The sequence below is a fragment of the Lithobates pipiens genome, unplaced genomic scaffold (assembly GCF_037356315.1).
Source record: "Lithobates pipiens isolate NorthernLeopardFrog02 unplaced genomic scaffold, aLitPip1_a1.2 Scaffold_13, whole genome shotgun sequence".
NCBI lineage: Eukaryota > Metazoa > Chordata > Amphibia > Anura > Ranidae > Lithobates > Lithobates pipiens.
Window position 1 is genome coordinate 465,859,735 of NW_027507718.1, and position 19,315 is coordinate 465,879,049.

General features: G+C 41.0%; 1 protein-coding gene across 1 annotated transcript in view; it reads left to right on the forward strand.

Annotated features, from left to right (window-relative positions):
* CPZ (carboxypeptidase Z) overlaps positions 1-19,315 on the forward strand; it is a 170,238-nt gene that overhangs the window by 37,477 nt on the left and 113,446 nt on the right. The window contains exon 4 of the mRNA XM_077477857.1: positions 17,182-17,397. Coding sequence (XP_077333983.1) covers positions 17,182-17,397 — 216 coding nt within the window. The remainder of the gene's footprint in view (positions 1-17,181; positions 17,398-19,315) is intronic.

The window sequence follows — 19,315 nt, forward strand, 5'->3', positions numbered from 1 at the left end:
TTATTATGAGGGGCTCCCACCATCCCTGTGCTGTGCTGACTTCCTCCTGGGGGTTCTTATTATGAGGGGATCACACCATCCCTGTGCTGTGCTGACTTCCTCCTGGGGCTGCTTACGGTGCTGCTGTCAGCGCTGTATGTCACGGAGCTGCTGTCAGCGCTGTATGTCACGGAGCTGCTGTCAGCGCTGTATGTCACGGAGCTGCTGTCAGCGCTGTATGTCACGGAGCTGCTGTCAGCGCTGTATGTCACGGAGCTGCTGTCAGCGCTGTATGTCACGGAGCTGCTGTCAGCGCTGTATGTCACGGAGCTGCTGTCAGCGCTGTATGTCACGGAGCTGCTGTCAGCGCTGTATGTCACGGAGCTGCTGTCAGCGCTGTATGTCACGGAGCTGCTGTCAGCGCTGTATGTCACGGAGCTGCTGTCAGCGCTGTATGTCACGGTGCTGCTGTCAGCGCTGTATGTCACGGAGCTGCTGTCAGCGCTGTATGTCACGGAGCTGCTGTCAGCGCTGTATGTCACGGAGCTGCTGTCAGCGCTGTATGTCACGGAGCTGCTGTCAGCGCTGTATGTCACGGAGCTGCTGTCAGCGCTGTATGTCACGGTGCTGCTGTCAGCGCTGTATGTCACGGAGCTGCTGTCAGCGCTGTATGTCACGGAGCTGCTGTCAGCGCTGTATGTCACGGAGCTGCTGTCAGCGCTGTATGTCACGGAGCTGCTGTCAGCGCTGTATGTCACGGAGCTGCTGTCAGCGCTGTATGTCACGGTGCTGATGTCAGTGCTCTGTATTACGGTGCTGCTGTCAGTGCTCTGTATCTCCTGCACCCTCTTGTTTGCCTACCCTGGTCCCTGACCTTCCCTCTCCTCCATTGCCTTCATTAGCTCCATAGTCCTGAATTGTCAGAACAATTTCCCAAATAAAAAAAAAATGCTTGTAGTTATCGATCCCAAATTCACCTCATACATGTATTATGCTATTGTCCAGGTGGTGGGACTACGTGCTACCCCCTAATAATTACCCCGTGGCCGCAAATTCGACCTAAAGGTTTGCGAAATTCGCCTCCCATTGAAGTCAATGGAGCCCGCGGCGAACGGTCGTTTTCGCGAACGTTTGTGCCCGTTCGCGTTTCGCGTTCGCGAAACGTCCCGTCGGAAGTTCGTCCATCACTAGGGAGCTGCAGAGATCCACAGTTTAGGTGGAAGAATCTGTCCACAGGACAACTATTAGGTGTGCACTCCACAAATCTGGCCTTTATGGAAGAGTGTCAAGAAGAAAACCATTGTTGAAAGAAAGCCATAAGAATGCAGTTTGCGAGAAGCCATGTGGGGGATTCAGCAAACATGTGGAAGAAGGTGGTCTGGTCAGGTGAGACCAAAATGTAACTTTTTGGCCTAAAAGCAAAACGCTATGTGTGGCAGAAAAACTTACACTGCACATCACCCTGAACACACCATCCCCACACAAACATGGTGGTGGAAGTTTCATGGTGTTGGTGATGCTTTCCTTCAGCAGGGAAACTGGTCTGTCATAAACCGGATTTGAAAAAAAGGGGAATATTGCAGTAGGTTGTGGCGCTGTTCCTATGGCCAAAAATACTGTGTTATTGGCCATTTTTTTCTATCTTTGCTTCACCTCTTGGTGTTAGTGATAAGTAGGAGCAGCAGTTCCGGCGGAACTTATAGAAATGATAAAAATTATCAATAAATACAGACTAAATTTTTTTCCTGTACTGCACTAGTTCTACTGCGTGGATCAAACTACAATTTTTCATAAACCAGATTTGACCATAACTGTGTGACTGCGACAGAGTAAACCAAACATAAGTAGGTGAAAGTAAGTGATTTTATTAAGATAAATGCATATAATGTGAATACACCACCAATACCAAACAGAGTGAGAAAACCAAATAACAGTGACAACAAACCAACCAGTATATATAACAAAGGGGTTACCAGAATCGTAGTCAAGCCAGGCCAGGGTCATAAACAGTAGGTCAGCAGATGGGGGAACAAGGAGAAAGGGATCAGGTTGCAGGACAAGGTTCCAGGGATGCACGAATAGACAGGATCAGGTACAACAGGTTCAGGATGCAGGAATCAAGGTTTAGGACCAGGATCAGGATAACAGGTAACAGGATGCAGGTCGGGGCTCAAGGACAAAACCAAGGCAAACGTGAGTGCTTGCTGGATATTTTTAGGCCTGTGATTGGCCTCAAGTGACACCTGATTGCCGGGGTTGCTGTCTGCTCCACACTGCCAGGATCCATCCGCTGTTGGACGTCAGTACTGCAGCCCAAAGATGACATAACATCAGCAGGGAAAAGCTCTGCTGACAGTTCCACACTGCCAGGAGACACCTGCTGGTGGACCTCAGTACTGCGTGCCAAAAGACAGATATTACCAGCGGATAAAACACTTCCTGACATGGTCAGAGTTGATGGAAAGATGGATGGAGCAAAATACAGGGCAATCTTAGAAGAAAACCTGTTAAAGTCTGCAAAAGACTTTAGAATGGGGAGGAGGTTCATCTTCCAGCAGGACAACAACCCTAAACATACAGCCAGAGCGACAATGGAATGGTTTAAATCAAAGCATATTCATGTGTTAGAATGGTTCATTCAAAGTTCAGACCTAAATCCAAATGAGAATATGTGGCAAGACTTGAAAATTGCTGTTCACAGATGCTCTCCATTCAATCTGACAGAGCTTGAGCTATTTTACAAAGAAGAATGGGAAAAAATATCACTCTCTATTCAGCGCAGCCCTCTACCAGGAAATTCTAGAGCACTTCGTGCTTCCCTCTGCTGACCAGCTTTATGGAGATGCTGATTTAATTTTCCAGCAGGATTTGGCACCTGCCCACACTGCCAAAAGTACCAATACTAGGTTTAACCACTTCAATACAGGGTACTTTCCCCCCTTCCTGCCAAGGACAATTTTCAACTTTCACGCTGTCACACTTTGAATGACAATTGCGTGGCCATGCAACACTGTACTCAAACTGCAACCCAGGCTTACATAACACCTCAGCAGTGCTACAGGCTGATCGCCTTCATACCACACTGTGTTGATGCAATAATTCATGCAAAAGAAGCCCCAACCAAGTATTGGTATAGTGCGTACTATACCGTACATAGACTTACTTTTCAGTAAGCCAACATTTGTGTATTAAAAATCCCTTTTTATTGGTTTTATGTAATATTAAAATCTTCGAAGATACAGAATTTGGGGTTTTCACTAGCTGTAATCTATAAATCATCAACATTTAAAAAAGAAATGCCTGATATATATCACTATGTGTGTAGCACATCTATATAAAATAAATTAGTTTTACTTTATGAATTGAATTTCTGTAAAAAATTAACTTTTTGATGATATTTTAATTTTATAAGATTCACCTGTATAGCTAATCTTCCTTACAAGGCTGCCCATTTTTATAAGTGCCCCTGTAGTTATAGGGTCATTGTTGTACATAATCTGTAGGTATGTAGGTATGGAAGAAATCACAAATGCCAGAAGAATGGAAATTAGAAATAATTTAAGCTATCCTGCGGAAAAGAAACAAACCAGTATGCAAGAGTGCGCATGGTATTTCCCTGCAAAATGTCACATATAAAGTAATAATAAGAATTTTGGCAATGAGATTGGTACCTTATGTTGTAAAGATCCTGGGAGACTATCAACGTGGTATTCGGAAAAAACGATTTACTAGTTACGCATGTTGTGGGAAAATGCGGTGAATATAATATCAACTTACACCATATGTTTATTGATTACAAGCAGGCCTGTGAATACATAAGGAAAACATTATATAAAGCACTACAGAAGTTCATATTACCCAACAAGCTGGTAAGGCTAGTAAAGATCACACTTACAGACTCAAAAATAAAAGTAAAAGGACAAAAATTTAGAAGAACATTTTCAGTGAATAGAGGACCGAGGCAGGAAGATGTCCTGCAATGCATGCTGATTTATTATAGCCAGCAAAAAGTAATACGAGCAAGTGAACAGTAATACAAAAACGTCAAAGAAGATGTCAAGATCTATAAGGGAAACTTAACAAAATGTTAACATATACTGTAGATCATGATCAATGAACATAGGGCTTAAGGTGTCACTAAACCCAGGACCCTGCATTCAACTATATCTGGTCTCCCACAGTACGCAGAACATGGAAATGCAATTATTTTAGATTTTAAATATAAGCTGCAAAATACCTTTTATCATTAGCAGTATATATCAGTCTTGTGACTTCTATCAGTGTCCAGCCAAACACTGGTTAAAGCTTGTAGAAGGAGTTTTCTGAATGACCTATGAAACTGCCAGACCCCCAACTCTCTGTCTGGACAGTGCTAATTGGCTCTATGCTAATCGCATGCATCCGCCCAAGAAAAATAACCCTCTCTAGCAATACACACCAAACTGAGCATGTGCAGCCTGACTACATAGACTCTGTGTTATCAGGAAATTATTAGGAGTCAGTGGAAGGGAGGGGAAGAACAGAGAAGACAGAATCAAACAGCCTTTTTTTCACAATGCAGAGGATTAACCCCTTAGGTTCCACAGTGAGTATAACAAGAATGCTTTAATGCATATGGACTGATTTTACTGTTGCAGGTTTAGTAACACTTTAAGAGCATGTTTTGTTGAATTAGGAGTCATATAGATTGGGTTTGATACATGACTACAGAATAAAATATAATAAAACTAAAGATTATGAGAAACTTAAAATTAGAAATGTTACATTAGAAATGTTAAACATATTTAAGTATGTATGATGTATTATAACAGAGTAAAGTAGTCAAAAGAAAGCTAAAAAAAAAAAAAAGTTGCTTTGTATATCACTCAATATTAAAATCAAATGTGGTGTTGAAAACTTTAAAGTTATATTTGTATAAAGCTATAATTAGAGCAGCTGTAACATATGGATCTAAAATGTGTTAAACACAGGCGGATGAGAAAATGCTTCAACTAAGAACATTTACGGAAATCTGGGGGTTCTGAGGATTAAGAACAAATTAAAACATTGTGAACCCTACCAAATGAAATGTTATAGCAAATGGTACATTTTATCCAAAACTTATTGTAAAGGAAGGATTCAAAAAGTAATGTGGCATTTTAGCTTCCCCTTCAATCTCAACCTGATATAGAGATTGGCGGGAATAATAATATAAATGCTTCAGTAGTTTAGGGAGGTACAGATAAATAGTGATATTGAATTTCAAGTACAACATTTAACTTAAAAGTAAAAGATATAAAGAATAAATTGGATATTGGACTTTTGAGAAAATGTGTGTTGGGCATGGAAGGGAAAGGTGTATATTAAGAAATAGGTGTGATCTGGTAAAAAAGGAAGTTGATAAAGACCTTATAATTCATGTGGCTTTAGTTGGCACCAGAGTTGCCACCTGTCCAGATTTAAAGTCACTGTCCAGTTCGTTAATTTTACAATCAAGTGTCTAGTTTTCACAGGCCACACATGCCATTTTCGTAAAAAACCCATATTAGTGTGCCTTTGGTTCCACCTACCACACACTACAACCATCTTGCACTTATCTGCAGTCAGACACTCCATCAATTATTTATAAAGGCTATACTCTACCAGGGGGGATTACTATAGACTGACACACAGAAAAATGTGGCAATTACTATATGCACATATGGAACATCATGTTTCCAAATGTGCCAAAAAAGTAAAAGTTGCAAGACAGTTCATTCATTTGTACAGGGTAGTGGTGCGCTGTCCTTCCTCTCCCTCCTGCAGTGCTGCGCCTGGGAGTCACTACAACTTCTCACTACAGCATTTGCGCCACTGTTGTATTGGTGTACATTTTAGAACAATTTTAAACTTGGAACATTTGCACAAGTTCCAGTGCTTATTTTGGTGCATACTATCAGACAATAATAGTAACTGTCGCAATTCATTTTTAGAATGCAACCCCCACCCCCCGGGTGCATTGGAACAGTGCCTTTGACTTTATCTGCCTACACCCCGAAAAAAAAAAAAAAGTCCCTCTTCTCCCACCTCCTGTGCTCCTCTGTTGACCTGATGGGGCCTAAGGAAATGTATTTTAAGCTCTGGTAAGCATGTAGGCGTGGGAGGATTTGGTCTAGTAAAATCCATTTATTCATTTAGGCAGAAATGACCAATTAAGTTGCCCCAGGCCCCCCTTTTTAGCTGATAGGGCCTGGGCCCAGTCTAACAGCACCGGTTTTACTGCCTTATTAGTTGCCCTGTCTGGCACACAGAAAATGTGCCAAACTTTACACAAAAATGTTAAACCCTCCATGTGTCCTGCTGGAGTTGGACTGTCTTGGAGTTGACACAGTGCACAGTGCACTCTAGAACTGGCTGACTGATTATGAGCAAGTAGATCAGTACAATGGCACCTCAGATACCACTTCAGAACAGTGAGCAGCATAATAATGACATCACTGAATCTCACTCCACAACTCATGTGACTTTAACGCACTTGCACATGTCAGGAAGTACACCACTTCTCAGCAAGAATTCAACTCAAAAAGTAGATCAACTTCTGTTCAACTGCAGTGGCCACACATGGATAAAAATTTGGCCAGTCCTTGCTAAACTGGCTGAATATCGAGTGATCTCTGGCCAGCTTAAGAGAGCCAGCATGTGTTTAGAATAAATGTTAGCATGTGCTAAATGTGCAATGTAGACAATTAAAAAAAATATTAATAAGTAGGAAATCTGATGAGTCAAAGTGTATTTAAAATCTGCATGTTAAACATCCGTGATAGATTACGGCACTAAAGCACATTATTGACAGTCCTGAGAGGTCTAAGCCCTTGTATACACGGTCGGAGATTCCGACAGAATGTGTCGGACTGTTTTTCCAACTTGCCGGTAAAATTTTCTGACAAAATGCTCCGATCGGACCTACTCCGATCATGTGTAGAGAATTCCGATTGGACAAAATGCCACGCATGCTGAGATCAAATTCCTACACCAAAGTTATTGGCTACTAACGTGAACATAGTCCCGTTGTAACGAAATAACGTAATCATGTAGAATTTTCCGACAACTTTGTCCGACCGTGTGTATGCAACAGTTTCGGATAAATACAGACGGATTTGGTTGTCAGAATCTCCGACCGTGTGTACAAGGGCTAAGATTAGATTTTACTGAATACAGTCATATACAATATCTCACAATGAGTACACATTTTTGTAAATATTTTATTATATCTTTTCATGTGACAACACTGAAGAAATTAAACTTTGCCACGATGTAAAGTAGTGATTGTAAAGCTTGTATAACAGTGTAAATTTGCTGTCCCCTCAAAATAACTCAACACACAGCCATTAATGTCTAAACCGCTGGTAACAAAAGTTTCTATACCCCTAAGTGAAAATGTCCAAATTAGGCCCAATTAGCCATTTTCCCTCCCCGGTGTCATGTGACTCGTTAGTGTTACAAGGTCTCAGGTGTGAATGGGGATTGGGTGTGTTAAATTTCATGTTATCGTGCTCACTCTCTCATACTGGTCACTGAAAGTTCAACATGACACCTCATGGCAAAGAATTCTCTGAGGATCTGAAAAAAAGAATTGTTGCTCTACATAAAGATGGCCTAGGCTATAAGAATATTGCAAAGGCCCTGAAATAGAGCTGTATCACAGTGGCCAAGTCCATACAGTGGTCTAACAGGACAGGTTCCACTCAGAACAGGCCTCACCATGGTCGACCAAAGAAGTTGTGTGCACGTGATCAGCATCATATCCAGAGATTGTCTTTGGGAAATAGATGTATGATGCTGCCAGCATTGCTGCAGAGGTTGAAGGGGTGGGGGGTCAGCCTGTCAGTGCTCAGTGCCGCACACCGCATCAAATTGGTCTGAAGACACGCAGACTAATAATAAGATTATATTTATCTGACAACTCTCCTGTCCCCAGACACTTACCTATTGTCCCTAGTCACCATCTCAGGATCCTTTCTCAATTTGCGCCACTCCCCAAACTTTGAGGTCATAGAAGAGAGGTGAGGGTGGAGCAGTGAAAGGTTTGTGCAACTGCCTGTCAAGAGAAGGCAGGAGTGTGGCTTGCCAGGCACTTTGCGTATTTCAGTAGACTCACAAATCGTCATCTGAGACATCCGTCTGTGTAGGCGTCTCCTTAGCAGCTGGTTAGCTAAAGGGAAAACAAGCTCCATGCTTTTCCTAATAGATTTTGCAATATATACAACTCTACCTGGATATTTCGGGTGACTTGTGGTTGTGGTTGCATTGCAGTTTCCATGTGCTTGTGTTGAGATAAAGAAGTGAGAGAAATTTGGCTTGATATTGAGCAATAAATGCAGACGAAAACAATCAAAACTTTCTCTACTAAAAAAATCTTATTGTGTTGTGCATGGTGCCCCTGTTGGAGAAAGTTTTAATCTAAATGTAAAGAAAGATTACCCTCGCGCCACAGTAATTATAGAAAAAGGAAAATACACAAACAAAAAAGATTATGGTTGCAGCAAAGCACCGACAGGGGTTCAAACCCTCCCCTGAGTGAGTAAAAACAAATGTATGAAAGTGGTGTTGCGCTCCTTAAATAAATATAGCAGTAAATATGTGAAGTACACAATGTACAAAAAAATTAAAAGTGAATATTCCTACAAACTATAAACGCATGATTTAGCATCAAAAGGTGCATTCAATAAAGTGCATACAAGTGCTCGGGTAGATATATAATATATCCAAAGTGCACAGATTGCAGTGATAGCAGGATCTGCAGCGTGATTAAAAAACACTCAATAATCTAATATCAAAAGGTGCAACAAGGAAAAAATATATATATGACAATAAAATCATAAAAAAATAAATAAATTATATAAAGTATATTCCACAGTCCGCATTAAATCATGCACTGCAAAAAATATATTAATCCACTCTGTGTGCAAATATCTGGTAATCCCGTGAGTGAGAAAAATAACAATAAAATTATAAACAGATTAACTATATTATATAAAGTATATTCCACAGTCCGTATTGAATCATGCACTGAAAAAAAGTCCACTCTGTGTGCAAATATCTGCTAATCCCGTGAGTGAATCTTTATTCCATAGGTGATAGCGTGCAAGGTGTCCACACACTGGTAGCAATGGCTACCTTACCTTACTGCTGTAAGGGAACAGCATATATCCTTTTGAGCAGGTGGTAGATGTAAACAACAATGGATGCCCCCCTCTCTCGGTCCTCAGTCAAAGGTAGCATATGCATCCATAGGAGAAGAGAAAATGCTAATAGTGAAGTATGTAATACAATCCGAACTTTTTTTTTTAAAAGGACACAGTCCAGGGTACTCACATTTAGCATAAACCATAAATGCAAAAAAACTTTACACGAAGCGACAGCATCAAACGAACGAGCAGGTAGTGTGTACTACGAACGTCACTTCCGGTATCCTCCTAGTCCAATCCTACGCGTATCGTCACTTGGACATGTGACTTCATCAGGGAACTCCCTGATGAAGTCACATGTCCAAGTGACGACACGCGTAGGATTGGACTAGGAGGATACCGGAAGTGACGTTCGTAGTACACACTACCTGCTCGTTCGTTTGATGCTGTCGCTTCGTGTAAAGTTTTTTTGCATTTATGGTTTATGCTAAATGTGAGTACCCTGGACTGTGTCCTTTTAAAAAATAAAGTTCGGATTGTATTACATACTTCACTATTAGCATTTTCTTTTCTCCTATGGATGCATATGCTACCTTTGACTGAGGACCGAGAGAGGGGGGCATCCATTGTTGTTTACATCTACCACCTGCTCAAAAGGATATATGCTGTTCCCTTACAGCAGTAAGGTAAGGTAGCCATTGCTACCAGTGTGTGGACACCTTGCACGCTATCACCTATGGAATAAAGATTCACTCACGGGATTAGCAGATATTTGCACACAGAGTGGACTTTTTTTCAGTGCATGATTCAATACGGACTGTGGAATATATTTTATATAATATAGTTAATCTGTTTATAATTTTATTGTTATTTTTCTCACTCACGGGATTACCAGATATTTGCACACAGAGTGGATTAATATATTTTTTGCAGTGCATGATTTAATGCGGACTGTGGAATATACTTTATATAATTTATTTATTTTTTTATGATTTTATTGTCATATATATATTTTTTCCTTGTTGCACCTTTTGATATTAGATTATTGAGTGTTTTTTAATCACGCTGCAGATCCTGCTATCACTGCAATCTGTGCACTTTGGATATATTATATATCTACCCGAGCACTTGTATGCACTTTATTGAATGCACCTTTTGATGCTAAATCATGCGTTTATAGTTTGTAGGAATATTCACTTTTAATTTTTTTGTACATTGTGTACTTCACATATTTACTGCTATATTTATTTAAGGAGCGCAACACCACTTTCATACATTTGTTTTTAATCTAAATTTATTTTATTGGGATTTTATGTGAAAGACCAACACAAAGTGGCACATGATTGTGAAATGGACGGAAAATGATAAATGGTTTTCAACATTTTGTAAAAATAATTATCTGAAAAGTGTGGTATGCATTTGTATTCAGCCCCCCTAACTAAATACTTTGTAGAATCACCTTTCACTGCAATTACAGCTGCAAGTCTTTTTGGGGATGTCTCTACCAGCTTTACACATGTAGAGAGTGGTATTTTTGCCCATTCTTCTTTGCAAAATAGCTCAAGCTCTGTCAGATTGGATGTAGCGTGTCTCTTAACAGAAATGTTCAAGTCTTGACACAGATTCTAAATTGGATTTAGGTCTGGATTTTGACTGGGCCATTCTAACACATGAATATACTTTGATTCCATTGTAGCTCTGGCTGTATGTTTAGAGTCACTATCCTGCTAGAAAGTGAACCTCCACTCCAGTCTCAAGTCTTTTGCAGACTCTAACAGGGTTTCTCCTAAGATTGTCCTGTATTTGGCTCCATCCATCTTCCCATCAACTCTGACCAGCTTCCTTATCCCTGCTGAAGAAAAGCATCCCCACAACATGATGCTGCCACCGCCATGTTTCGCGGTGGGTGTGGTGTGTTCAGGGTGATGTGCAATGTTAGTTTTTCTGCTACACATAGCGTTTTGTTTTTAGGCCAAAAAGTTCAATTTTGGTCTCATCTGACCAGAGCACCTTTTTCCACATGTTTGCTGAGTCCCCCACATGGCTTCTCGCAAACGGCAAACAGGACTTCTTATGGCTTTCTTTCAACAATGGCTTTCTTCTTGCCACTTTTCCATAAAGGCCAGATTTGTGGAGTGCACGACTAATAGTTGTCCTGTGGACAGATTCTCCCACCTTAGCTGTGGATCTCTGCAGCTCCTCCAGGATTACCATGGGTCTCTTGGCTGCTTCTCTGATTAATGCTCTCCTTGCCTGACCTGTCAGTTTAGGTGGATGGCCATGTCTTGGTAGGTTTACAGTTGTGCCATACTCTTTTCATTTTGGGATGATGGATTGAACAGTGCTCCGTGAGATGTTCAAAGCTTGGGATATTTTTTTATAACATAACACTGCTTTAATCTTCTCCACAACTTTTATCCCTGACCTGTCTGGTGATTTCCTTTGCCTTCATACTGCTGTTTGTTCACTAAGGTTATCTAACAAACCTCTGAGCGCTTCACAGAACAGCTGTATTTATACTGAGATTAAATTACACACAGGTGGACTCTATTTACTAATTTGGTGACTTCTGAAGGCAATTGGTTTCACTAGATTTTAGTTAGGGGTATCAGAGTTCGGCTCCATGCACACGGGAGCTCATAAACTGCAGTTTATTGGAGTTTGGGCATTTTTTTTAAAAGCCCATAAACTCCACTCTATGTTAGCCTATGTGTCCATGCACACATGGATGTTTTTCAGCTTTAATGAGCAGTGGAGTTTATGGGCTTTTTTGTGAACGCCAAAAATTCGCGTTCAAAGTGCCGTTTTTCACCGCCAAAAAATTACAAGCGCTGATAAACGCTCATAAATGCTTATAAACGCTCATAAATGCGTGTTAATTAGTGTTCGGCATTCTATTTTTTCAATGCATTGTGGGAGTTTGGAATGTACTGTGGGATTTTTGGAGTGTCCTTTGTGTATTTTTATTGAAAACGCCCATAAACGCTAACGCTCATAAACGCTAGTACAAAACGCTGTTAAAAGCAAGTTTTTCAACCATCGTTTTCTGCCAGCAATCTGGCGTCCAGAAAAAGCTTTTTTGAGCTTCAGTGTGCATGGAGCCTAAAGGGGGCTGCATACAAATGCACGCCACACTTTTAAGATATTTATTGGTAAAAAAAAAAAACATATATCATTTTCCTTCCATTTCACAATTATGTGACACTTTATGTTGGTCTATCACATAAAATCCCAATACAATTCTGGTTGTAACATGACAAAATGTAGAAAATTCCAAGGGGCATGAATACCTTTTCAAGGCACTGTATATAAAATAACATAATGGAGCTGTTTTGTCCTGTGGGAGAAGGCGCTTTACTAAAACGATTTGAGGACACATCCATTGTCTGTAGTGCTGATTTAGGAAGCTAGAGGGAACATGGAGGCAGCCAAATACTTTTTTTTCATCTTAACCTTGGGAACAAATGGCAGGACTATCTACAGAGAAGACATAGTTCAGTCCTGTTCTATACTTCTAAAAGGAAAGTAGATAAAAACAAAGCCACTAACCAGAAACAAGGCAACGCTAAAGGCTCCAGCTAATTAGTACGCTATACATCTAACTGTAGCTTTCAGAAAATATAGTTTAATATTTAAAAAAAACATTATTTTTACATACATGAAGATAGATTATATAGATCAGTATTATGATTTTTTTTTTTTTATCTGAGAAGTCTGAAATGATCTAGTTAATTCAATAAAGCAGTCATCTACTGGTAACACAAATGTGAAATCTGGTTACTATCAGTTGGTGTGCTTTGCATATTACAATGACTTTTCTTAATAATAAGCATATAAATGTCACTACCGTGTTTCCCCGAAAGTAAGACAGTGTCTTACTTTCTTTTTATCCCCAAAAGCCCCACTATGTCTTACTTTCGGGGTATGTCTTATATTGGAAAAAAATTGTTGAATTTTTTGTTTTAACCATAAAATTAACATTCATTAACAACCTGAACAGTATTGTATTCACCACAAAACAGTTTTATAAAAGGAAGTGCCAAGAATGTCTTGTTACAACATTGCATAACATGTAAAACAATGAAAAATGGTAAGAACGAACAGTGGAATACTGGAAGATAAAACAGATTTATGTGTGATACAGTACCACCTGCTGTATTTAATCCAGTGTGACACCTGCTGATACCCACTGGGTTACATACAGCAGATGATACCCCAGTATGCCAGTGTGTATGTTTTACTGATGTATGATTAATACTGTGTGCATTACCGTATTTTAAGCAGGAGGCGGCAGTGACAAGTGCAGGGGACGGCGCGGTGACGTATGGAGAGGGGGACGGCTCAGGCGTGGGCAGGAGACGGCGCTCATTAAGATCAGAGGGAAATGGCAGACGCGGCGACGTATGGAGAGGGGGGCGGTGCGGACGTGGGCAGGAGGCGGCGCGCAGCTAGATGAGAGGGAGGCGGCAATACCCCCGTGTTTCCCCGAAAGTAAGACATATGTCTTACTTTCGGGGTACGGCTTATATTAGCCGACCCCTCTGAAACTCCCGATACGTCTTACAATCGGGGGTGTCTTACTATCGGGGAAACAGGGTAGTACAAAGTATTTTCTCCGGTAGACAGTGTGTTAAGTACAGCTGAATCTTCATACTTGTATAGCGTCGGGGTGGGGGGGGGGGGCGGGGGTTTGAGGTGTTCCAGTTATGTATATATATATATATATATATATGTATATATATATATATATATATATGTATGTATATATATATATATATATGTATGTATGTATGTGTGTGTGTGTGTGTGTGTGTGTGTGAATATATATATATATATAATATCTGACAAAAGTGAGTACACCCCTCACATTTTTGTAAATATTTTATCATATCTTTTCATGTGACAACACTGAAGAAATTACACTTTGCTACAATGTAAAGTAGTGAGTGTACAGCTTGTATAACAATGTAGATTTGCTGCCCCCTCAAAATAACACAACACAGTCATTAATGTCTAAACCGCTGGCAATAAAAGTGAGTACACCCCTAAGTGAAAATGTCCAAATTGGGCCCAATTAGCCATTTTCCCTCCCCGGTGTCATGTGACTCTTTAGTGCTAAAAGGTCTCAGGTGTGAATAGGGAGCAGGTGTGTTAAATTTGGTGTTATCGTTCTCACTCTCTCATACTGGTCATTGGAATTTCTACATGGCACCTCATGGCAAAGAACTCTCTAAGGATCTGAAAAAAAGAATTGTTGCTCTACATAAAGATGGCCTAGGCTATAAGAAGATTGGCAAGACCCTGAAACTGAGCTGCAACACAGAGGCCAAGACCATACAGCGATTTAACAGGACAGGTTCCACTCAGAACAGGCCTCACCATGGTCGACCAAAGAAGTTGTGTCATATCCAGAGGTTGTCTTTGGGAAATAGATGAATGAGTGCTTCCAGCTTTGCTGCAGAGGGGTGGGGGGGGGGGGGGGGTCAGCCTGTCAGTGCTCAGCCCGTACGCCGCGCGCACTGCATCAAATTGGTCTTCATGACTGTCGTCCCAGAAGGAAGCCTCTTCTAAAGATGATGCACAAGAAAGCCCGCAAACAGTTTGCTGAATACAAGCAGACTAAGGACATGGATTACTGGAACCATGCCCTGTGGTGTGATTAGACCAAGATAAACTTATTTAGTTCAGATGGTGTCAAGTGTGTGTGGCGGCAACCAGGTGAGGAGTACAAAGACAAGTGTGTCTTGCTTACAGTCAAGCATGGAGATGGGAGTGTCCTGGTCTGGGGCTGCATGAGTGCTGCTGGCACTGGGGAGCTACAGTTCATTGAGGGAACCATGAATGCCAACATGTATTGGGACATACTGTAGCAGAGCATGATCCTCTCTCTTTGGAGACTGGGTCGCAGGGCAGTATTCCAACATAACAACCCCAAACACACCTCCAAGATGGCCACTGCTTTGCTAAATAAGTTGAGGGTAAAGATGATGGACTGGCCAAGCATGTCACCAGACCTAAACCCTATTGAGCATCTGTGGGGCATTCTCAAATGGAAGGTGGAGGAGCGCAAGGTCTCTAACGTCCACCAGCTCCGTGATGTCGTCATGGAGGAGTTGAAGAGGACTCCAGTGGCAACCTGTGAAGCTCTGGTGAACTCCATGCCCAAGAGGGTTCAGGCAGTGCTGGAAAATAATGGTGGCCACACAAATAATATACACTTTGGGCCCAATTTGGACATTTTCACTTAGGGGTGTACTCACTTATTTTGCCAGCAGTTTAGACATTAATGGCTGTGTGTTGGGTTATTTTAAGGGGGCAGTAAATTTACACTGTTATAGAAGCTGTACATGTACTAATTTACATTGTAGCAAAGTGAAATTTTTTCAGTGTTGTCAAGATATAATAAAATAGTTCCAAAAATGTGAGGGGTGTATTCACTTTTGTGAGCTATTGTGTGTGTGTGTGTGTGTGTGTGTATATATATATATATATATATATATATATATATATATAGCACCCCCATACCCCCCTTAGCAGACTAGCTCAGAGTGGACAGTCCAGCTACTGTGTATGTGTGTATATAATATATATCAGGGGGCACCTGAGCCAAGCCGCTACTCTGTGTATCCATTCAGACACAGAGCCTGGCCCCATCACTCTATCATCTAATTGGCTCACTGACTTTGACAGCAAGATTTGCTGAAGGAGCTCAACAAAGAGCATAACATGTACAGGTGAGAGGAGCCATGTTTCAGGACATTTTTCTTCATAAGGTGGAGGGTGCCAATTCTTGTTACCACCCTCACATGGTCCAGGGAAGACAGTGCTAGCCCTTAATTTTGTGTTACCCGTAATAGGTGGATCCAATCTTTAGATCAGCCCAGTCTTGCACTGGCCTTAGTTATTGATTGACACCCATGCAGTTCTGTAAGGCACTCATGCATCTGTGAGATTTGGACCACATACCTCCTGCTGCCCACACATTGAAATTAAATAGCCTTTTTGGCAGAGACATCAGTAACCCATATTTTTTTGGTCACTGAAACAATCAATTTGATACATTTATAAGCGAGGGGGCTACTCTTGGCAGGAGGAGTAATTTTGTGTAAAAGAGAGTTCATCCTGGATTTAAGCTTTAATAATCTCAAAACCTATCCATGATTACTTTATTATTGACAAAGACGTAACATCGAAACATGTAGAGCAGGACAGTGATGTCTTCACACACGTTACAAAGGCTTCTTGTACTCTGCTTACCAGTGGAGGGATAAGAATCGATATGATCTTTCTGATACTTTTTGTGATAGAAGCGGTTCTCTATTGGTCATATCATGATGTCTATGACTGTTTAGTGCACTTTTTACATGTGAGATAAATAAATCACAGTAAACGGTTTTACAAATTTTTTTTATAATAAATAGTATTATGCCATGTGAGGTTTCAGTTTTTTTAGTTTACTTATGTTTTGTGGAATCTGTTATCATATTGGAGGAGGCAGTATGATTGCCATATTATCTGTTCACAAACAATGCACTTCTCAACCCACCTGTAATTTGGAGGTGACAACTGTTGATGACCACATTTGTAATTTGGTAGAGCTGCACGAGTTAATCAGGATTTGGATACCTTCATCATTACTTGAAAAATTTGGGATTTTAGATATTTCACAAATGTTGGACCTCACTACTTTAACGGTATATTTATTTTTGGCCTGTTAGAGATATATAGCTTCACTTTACTGGATTCTTTTGATCGTATGATATTGTTTTAAAACGTTTGCCTGCTGAGTGCATAATTTGCTGGACCAATTATTTCACAATAACGAATAACCACTGCCCTTATGGGATTGTAGGATGCTTACTTTATTATTGCTAATTACATTATTGCTATTTAATTTATTATTATTATTATTACTGCTAGCAATATAGTGGCACAGTACAATATTTAATTCATACTTGCAGCAGTAGTGTTCAAGTGCTCAATCTTTTTTTAATTTTTTTGGTGTGAGGTGCATTGATTAATACATTTATATTCACTTTTTTTTTTTTTTTTTTAGCTAACATTGAAGAAATACCCGACGACTCACTTCCTCCAATGCCAAATACCTTCATTGATTTTAGTCACCACAGCTATGCACAAATGGTCAGCATTCTGAAGAAAACTGCAGGCAAATGCTCCCATATTGCTAAGACATACAACATTGGACGCAGCTTTGAAGGGAAGGATCTCATAGTAATTGAGTTTTCAACCAAACCAGGCCAGCATGAACAATGTGAGTATCAGTTTCTTTAACCACTTGCATACCGGGCACTTATACACCTTCCTGCCCAGACCAATTTTCAGCTTTCAGCGCTATCACAATTTGAATGACAATTGCACGGTCATGCGGTGCTGTACCCAAACAATATTTTTATAATTTTTCCCCACAAATAGAGCTTTCTTTTGGTGGTATTGGATCACCACTGGGGTTTTTTTTGCGCTACAAATAAAAAAAGACTGAAAATTTTGAAAAAAAAAGTTTTTCTTTGTTTCTGTTACAAAACTTTGTAAATAAGTAAATTTTCTCCTACACTGACGGGCACTGACGAGGCAGTACTAATTGGCACTGATGAGGAAGAACTAATGATGAGGCACTTATATGCAGCACTGATGGGCACTGATAGGTGGTACTGATATACAGCACTGATGGGCACTTATAGGCGACACTGATGGGCACTGATAGGTGGCACTGGGCACTGATGGGCACTGATAGGTGGCAAAGCTGATTTACATGACAAACAAAATCTTTAGGTTATTGGACACTTGCATTACCTGCCAAAATTTTTATTTTTGTCCATCAAGTCCTGAGATTTACACAGCACCCTCCTTCAGAGGAAGAGACTGTATTCTTTTCTGTTGCAGTTAGGTAATATTTACAGAAATGCTTGCCTACCCCATCCTGTGACTGGAGAAATAGAATCTGCAGACTGAGGAGCTCATGTCCCTGTCACTCTGCTCTCACCTCCTATCAGTATGCTTCTTGCACTGCAGCGCAGCTGACTGGCTCTCTGATGAGCTGCTTGTATGCAGCAGAAATACGAAGAGTTCCGCTGTAAGATGCTTTGTCCCAAGTCATTACACTTTAATATGTAACGGATGTATGTTTTGCATTAGAAGGGATGTGCAAAGCCTTCGCCCCCTAAACAAGTCCAGCGTACCTCTGTTGCCTTACTCCCAGTATCAGAATGGAGCCCAGCCAAGCCCCATGCATGCTGTTTACCTCTTTCCTTCCCGTACCTAGTAAACAGGCTTTGAATCTCCGTAATGCTAGTCTAATCCTGGTGACTGGAGGAGATGGACAGCTTGAGGAGGAGTCGGAGCACTGACCCCTTCGCGTTCCCTGGGGACCTGTTGCCCAAGCAGGTATCATGCCAAATGACTGGTTGCTGTAGCTGTTCTTCCTTTCAGTTGCCCATGGCAACTACCTCCTCTTCCTTTGCCATGTGAGTTAACATTCTGTAATAGTGTTGCACATATCCCATAGTGCTTTTACAGACCCATGTTCTGTAGGAATACGCCAAGACCCAACTTGTACCCCACAAATAACTTCAGACCAGGCTCAAGCATTTAATATAACTTAAAATAACTTGAAGACTCAGCAAAATGTCTGCAGCAAGGTAAAATTTATTTTCTCTATCTAACTCTACTGGCAGCTGCCCCAGCGTACCTCTGTAGGTAAAATCCTTATGGGTGTAGTCCAAGGTTGGGAAGTCCAGAGTGGAGGTGTCCATAGTGTCGGGGTTCTGATCAGTCGGTGTCCTAGAGGTCGACCACAGGTCCCAGCAAGCTTCTGCTATCGTTCCCGCTCTTATGCCCAGTTTCTCGCTGCCATCCTACTGGGCCTGGAATCTTTTCTGTTTTATTTAACATGGGAAGGGAAGTCGGACAACAGCATGCCGTAAAGATAACCAGGGAAGACGACAAAACCATTAACCCCTTCCCCTGATCTGGGCAGCAGAGCTAGCTAAGTAAACACAGTGGGCATCCTGCCTACACATCCACCTCCTCTATTGCAAGCAGTCCCGCCTGTGAACAACCAAAATTACAAATAAGACATTACAACTTTACAGTATAAGCAACAAAACCAAGCAGTGAACACAGTGCAAATTCAACAGGTCAAAAAAAGCAAAAACAAACACCTGATCAAACAT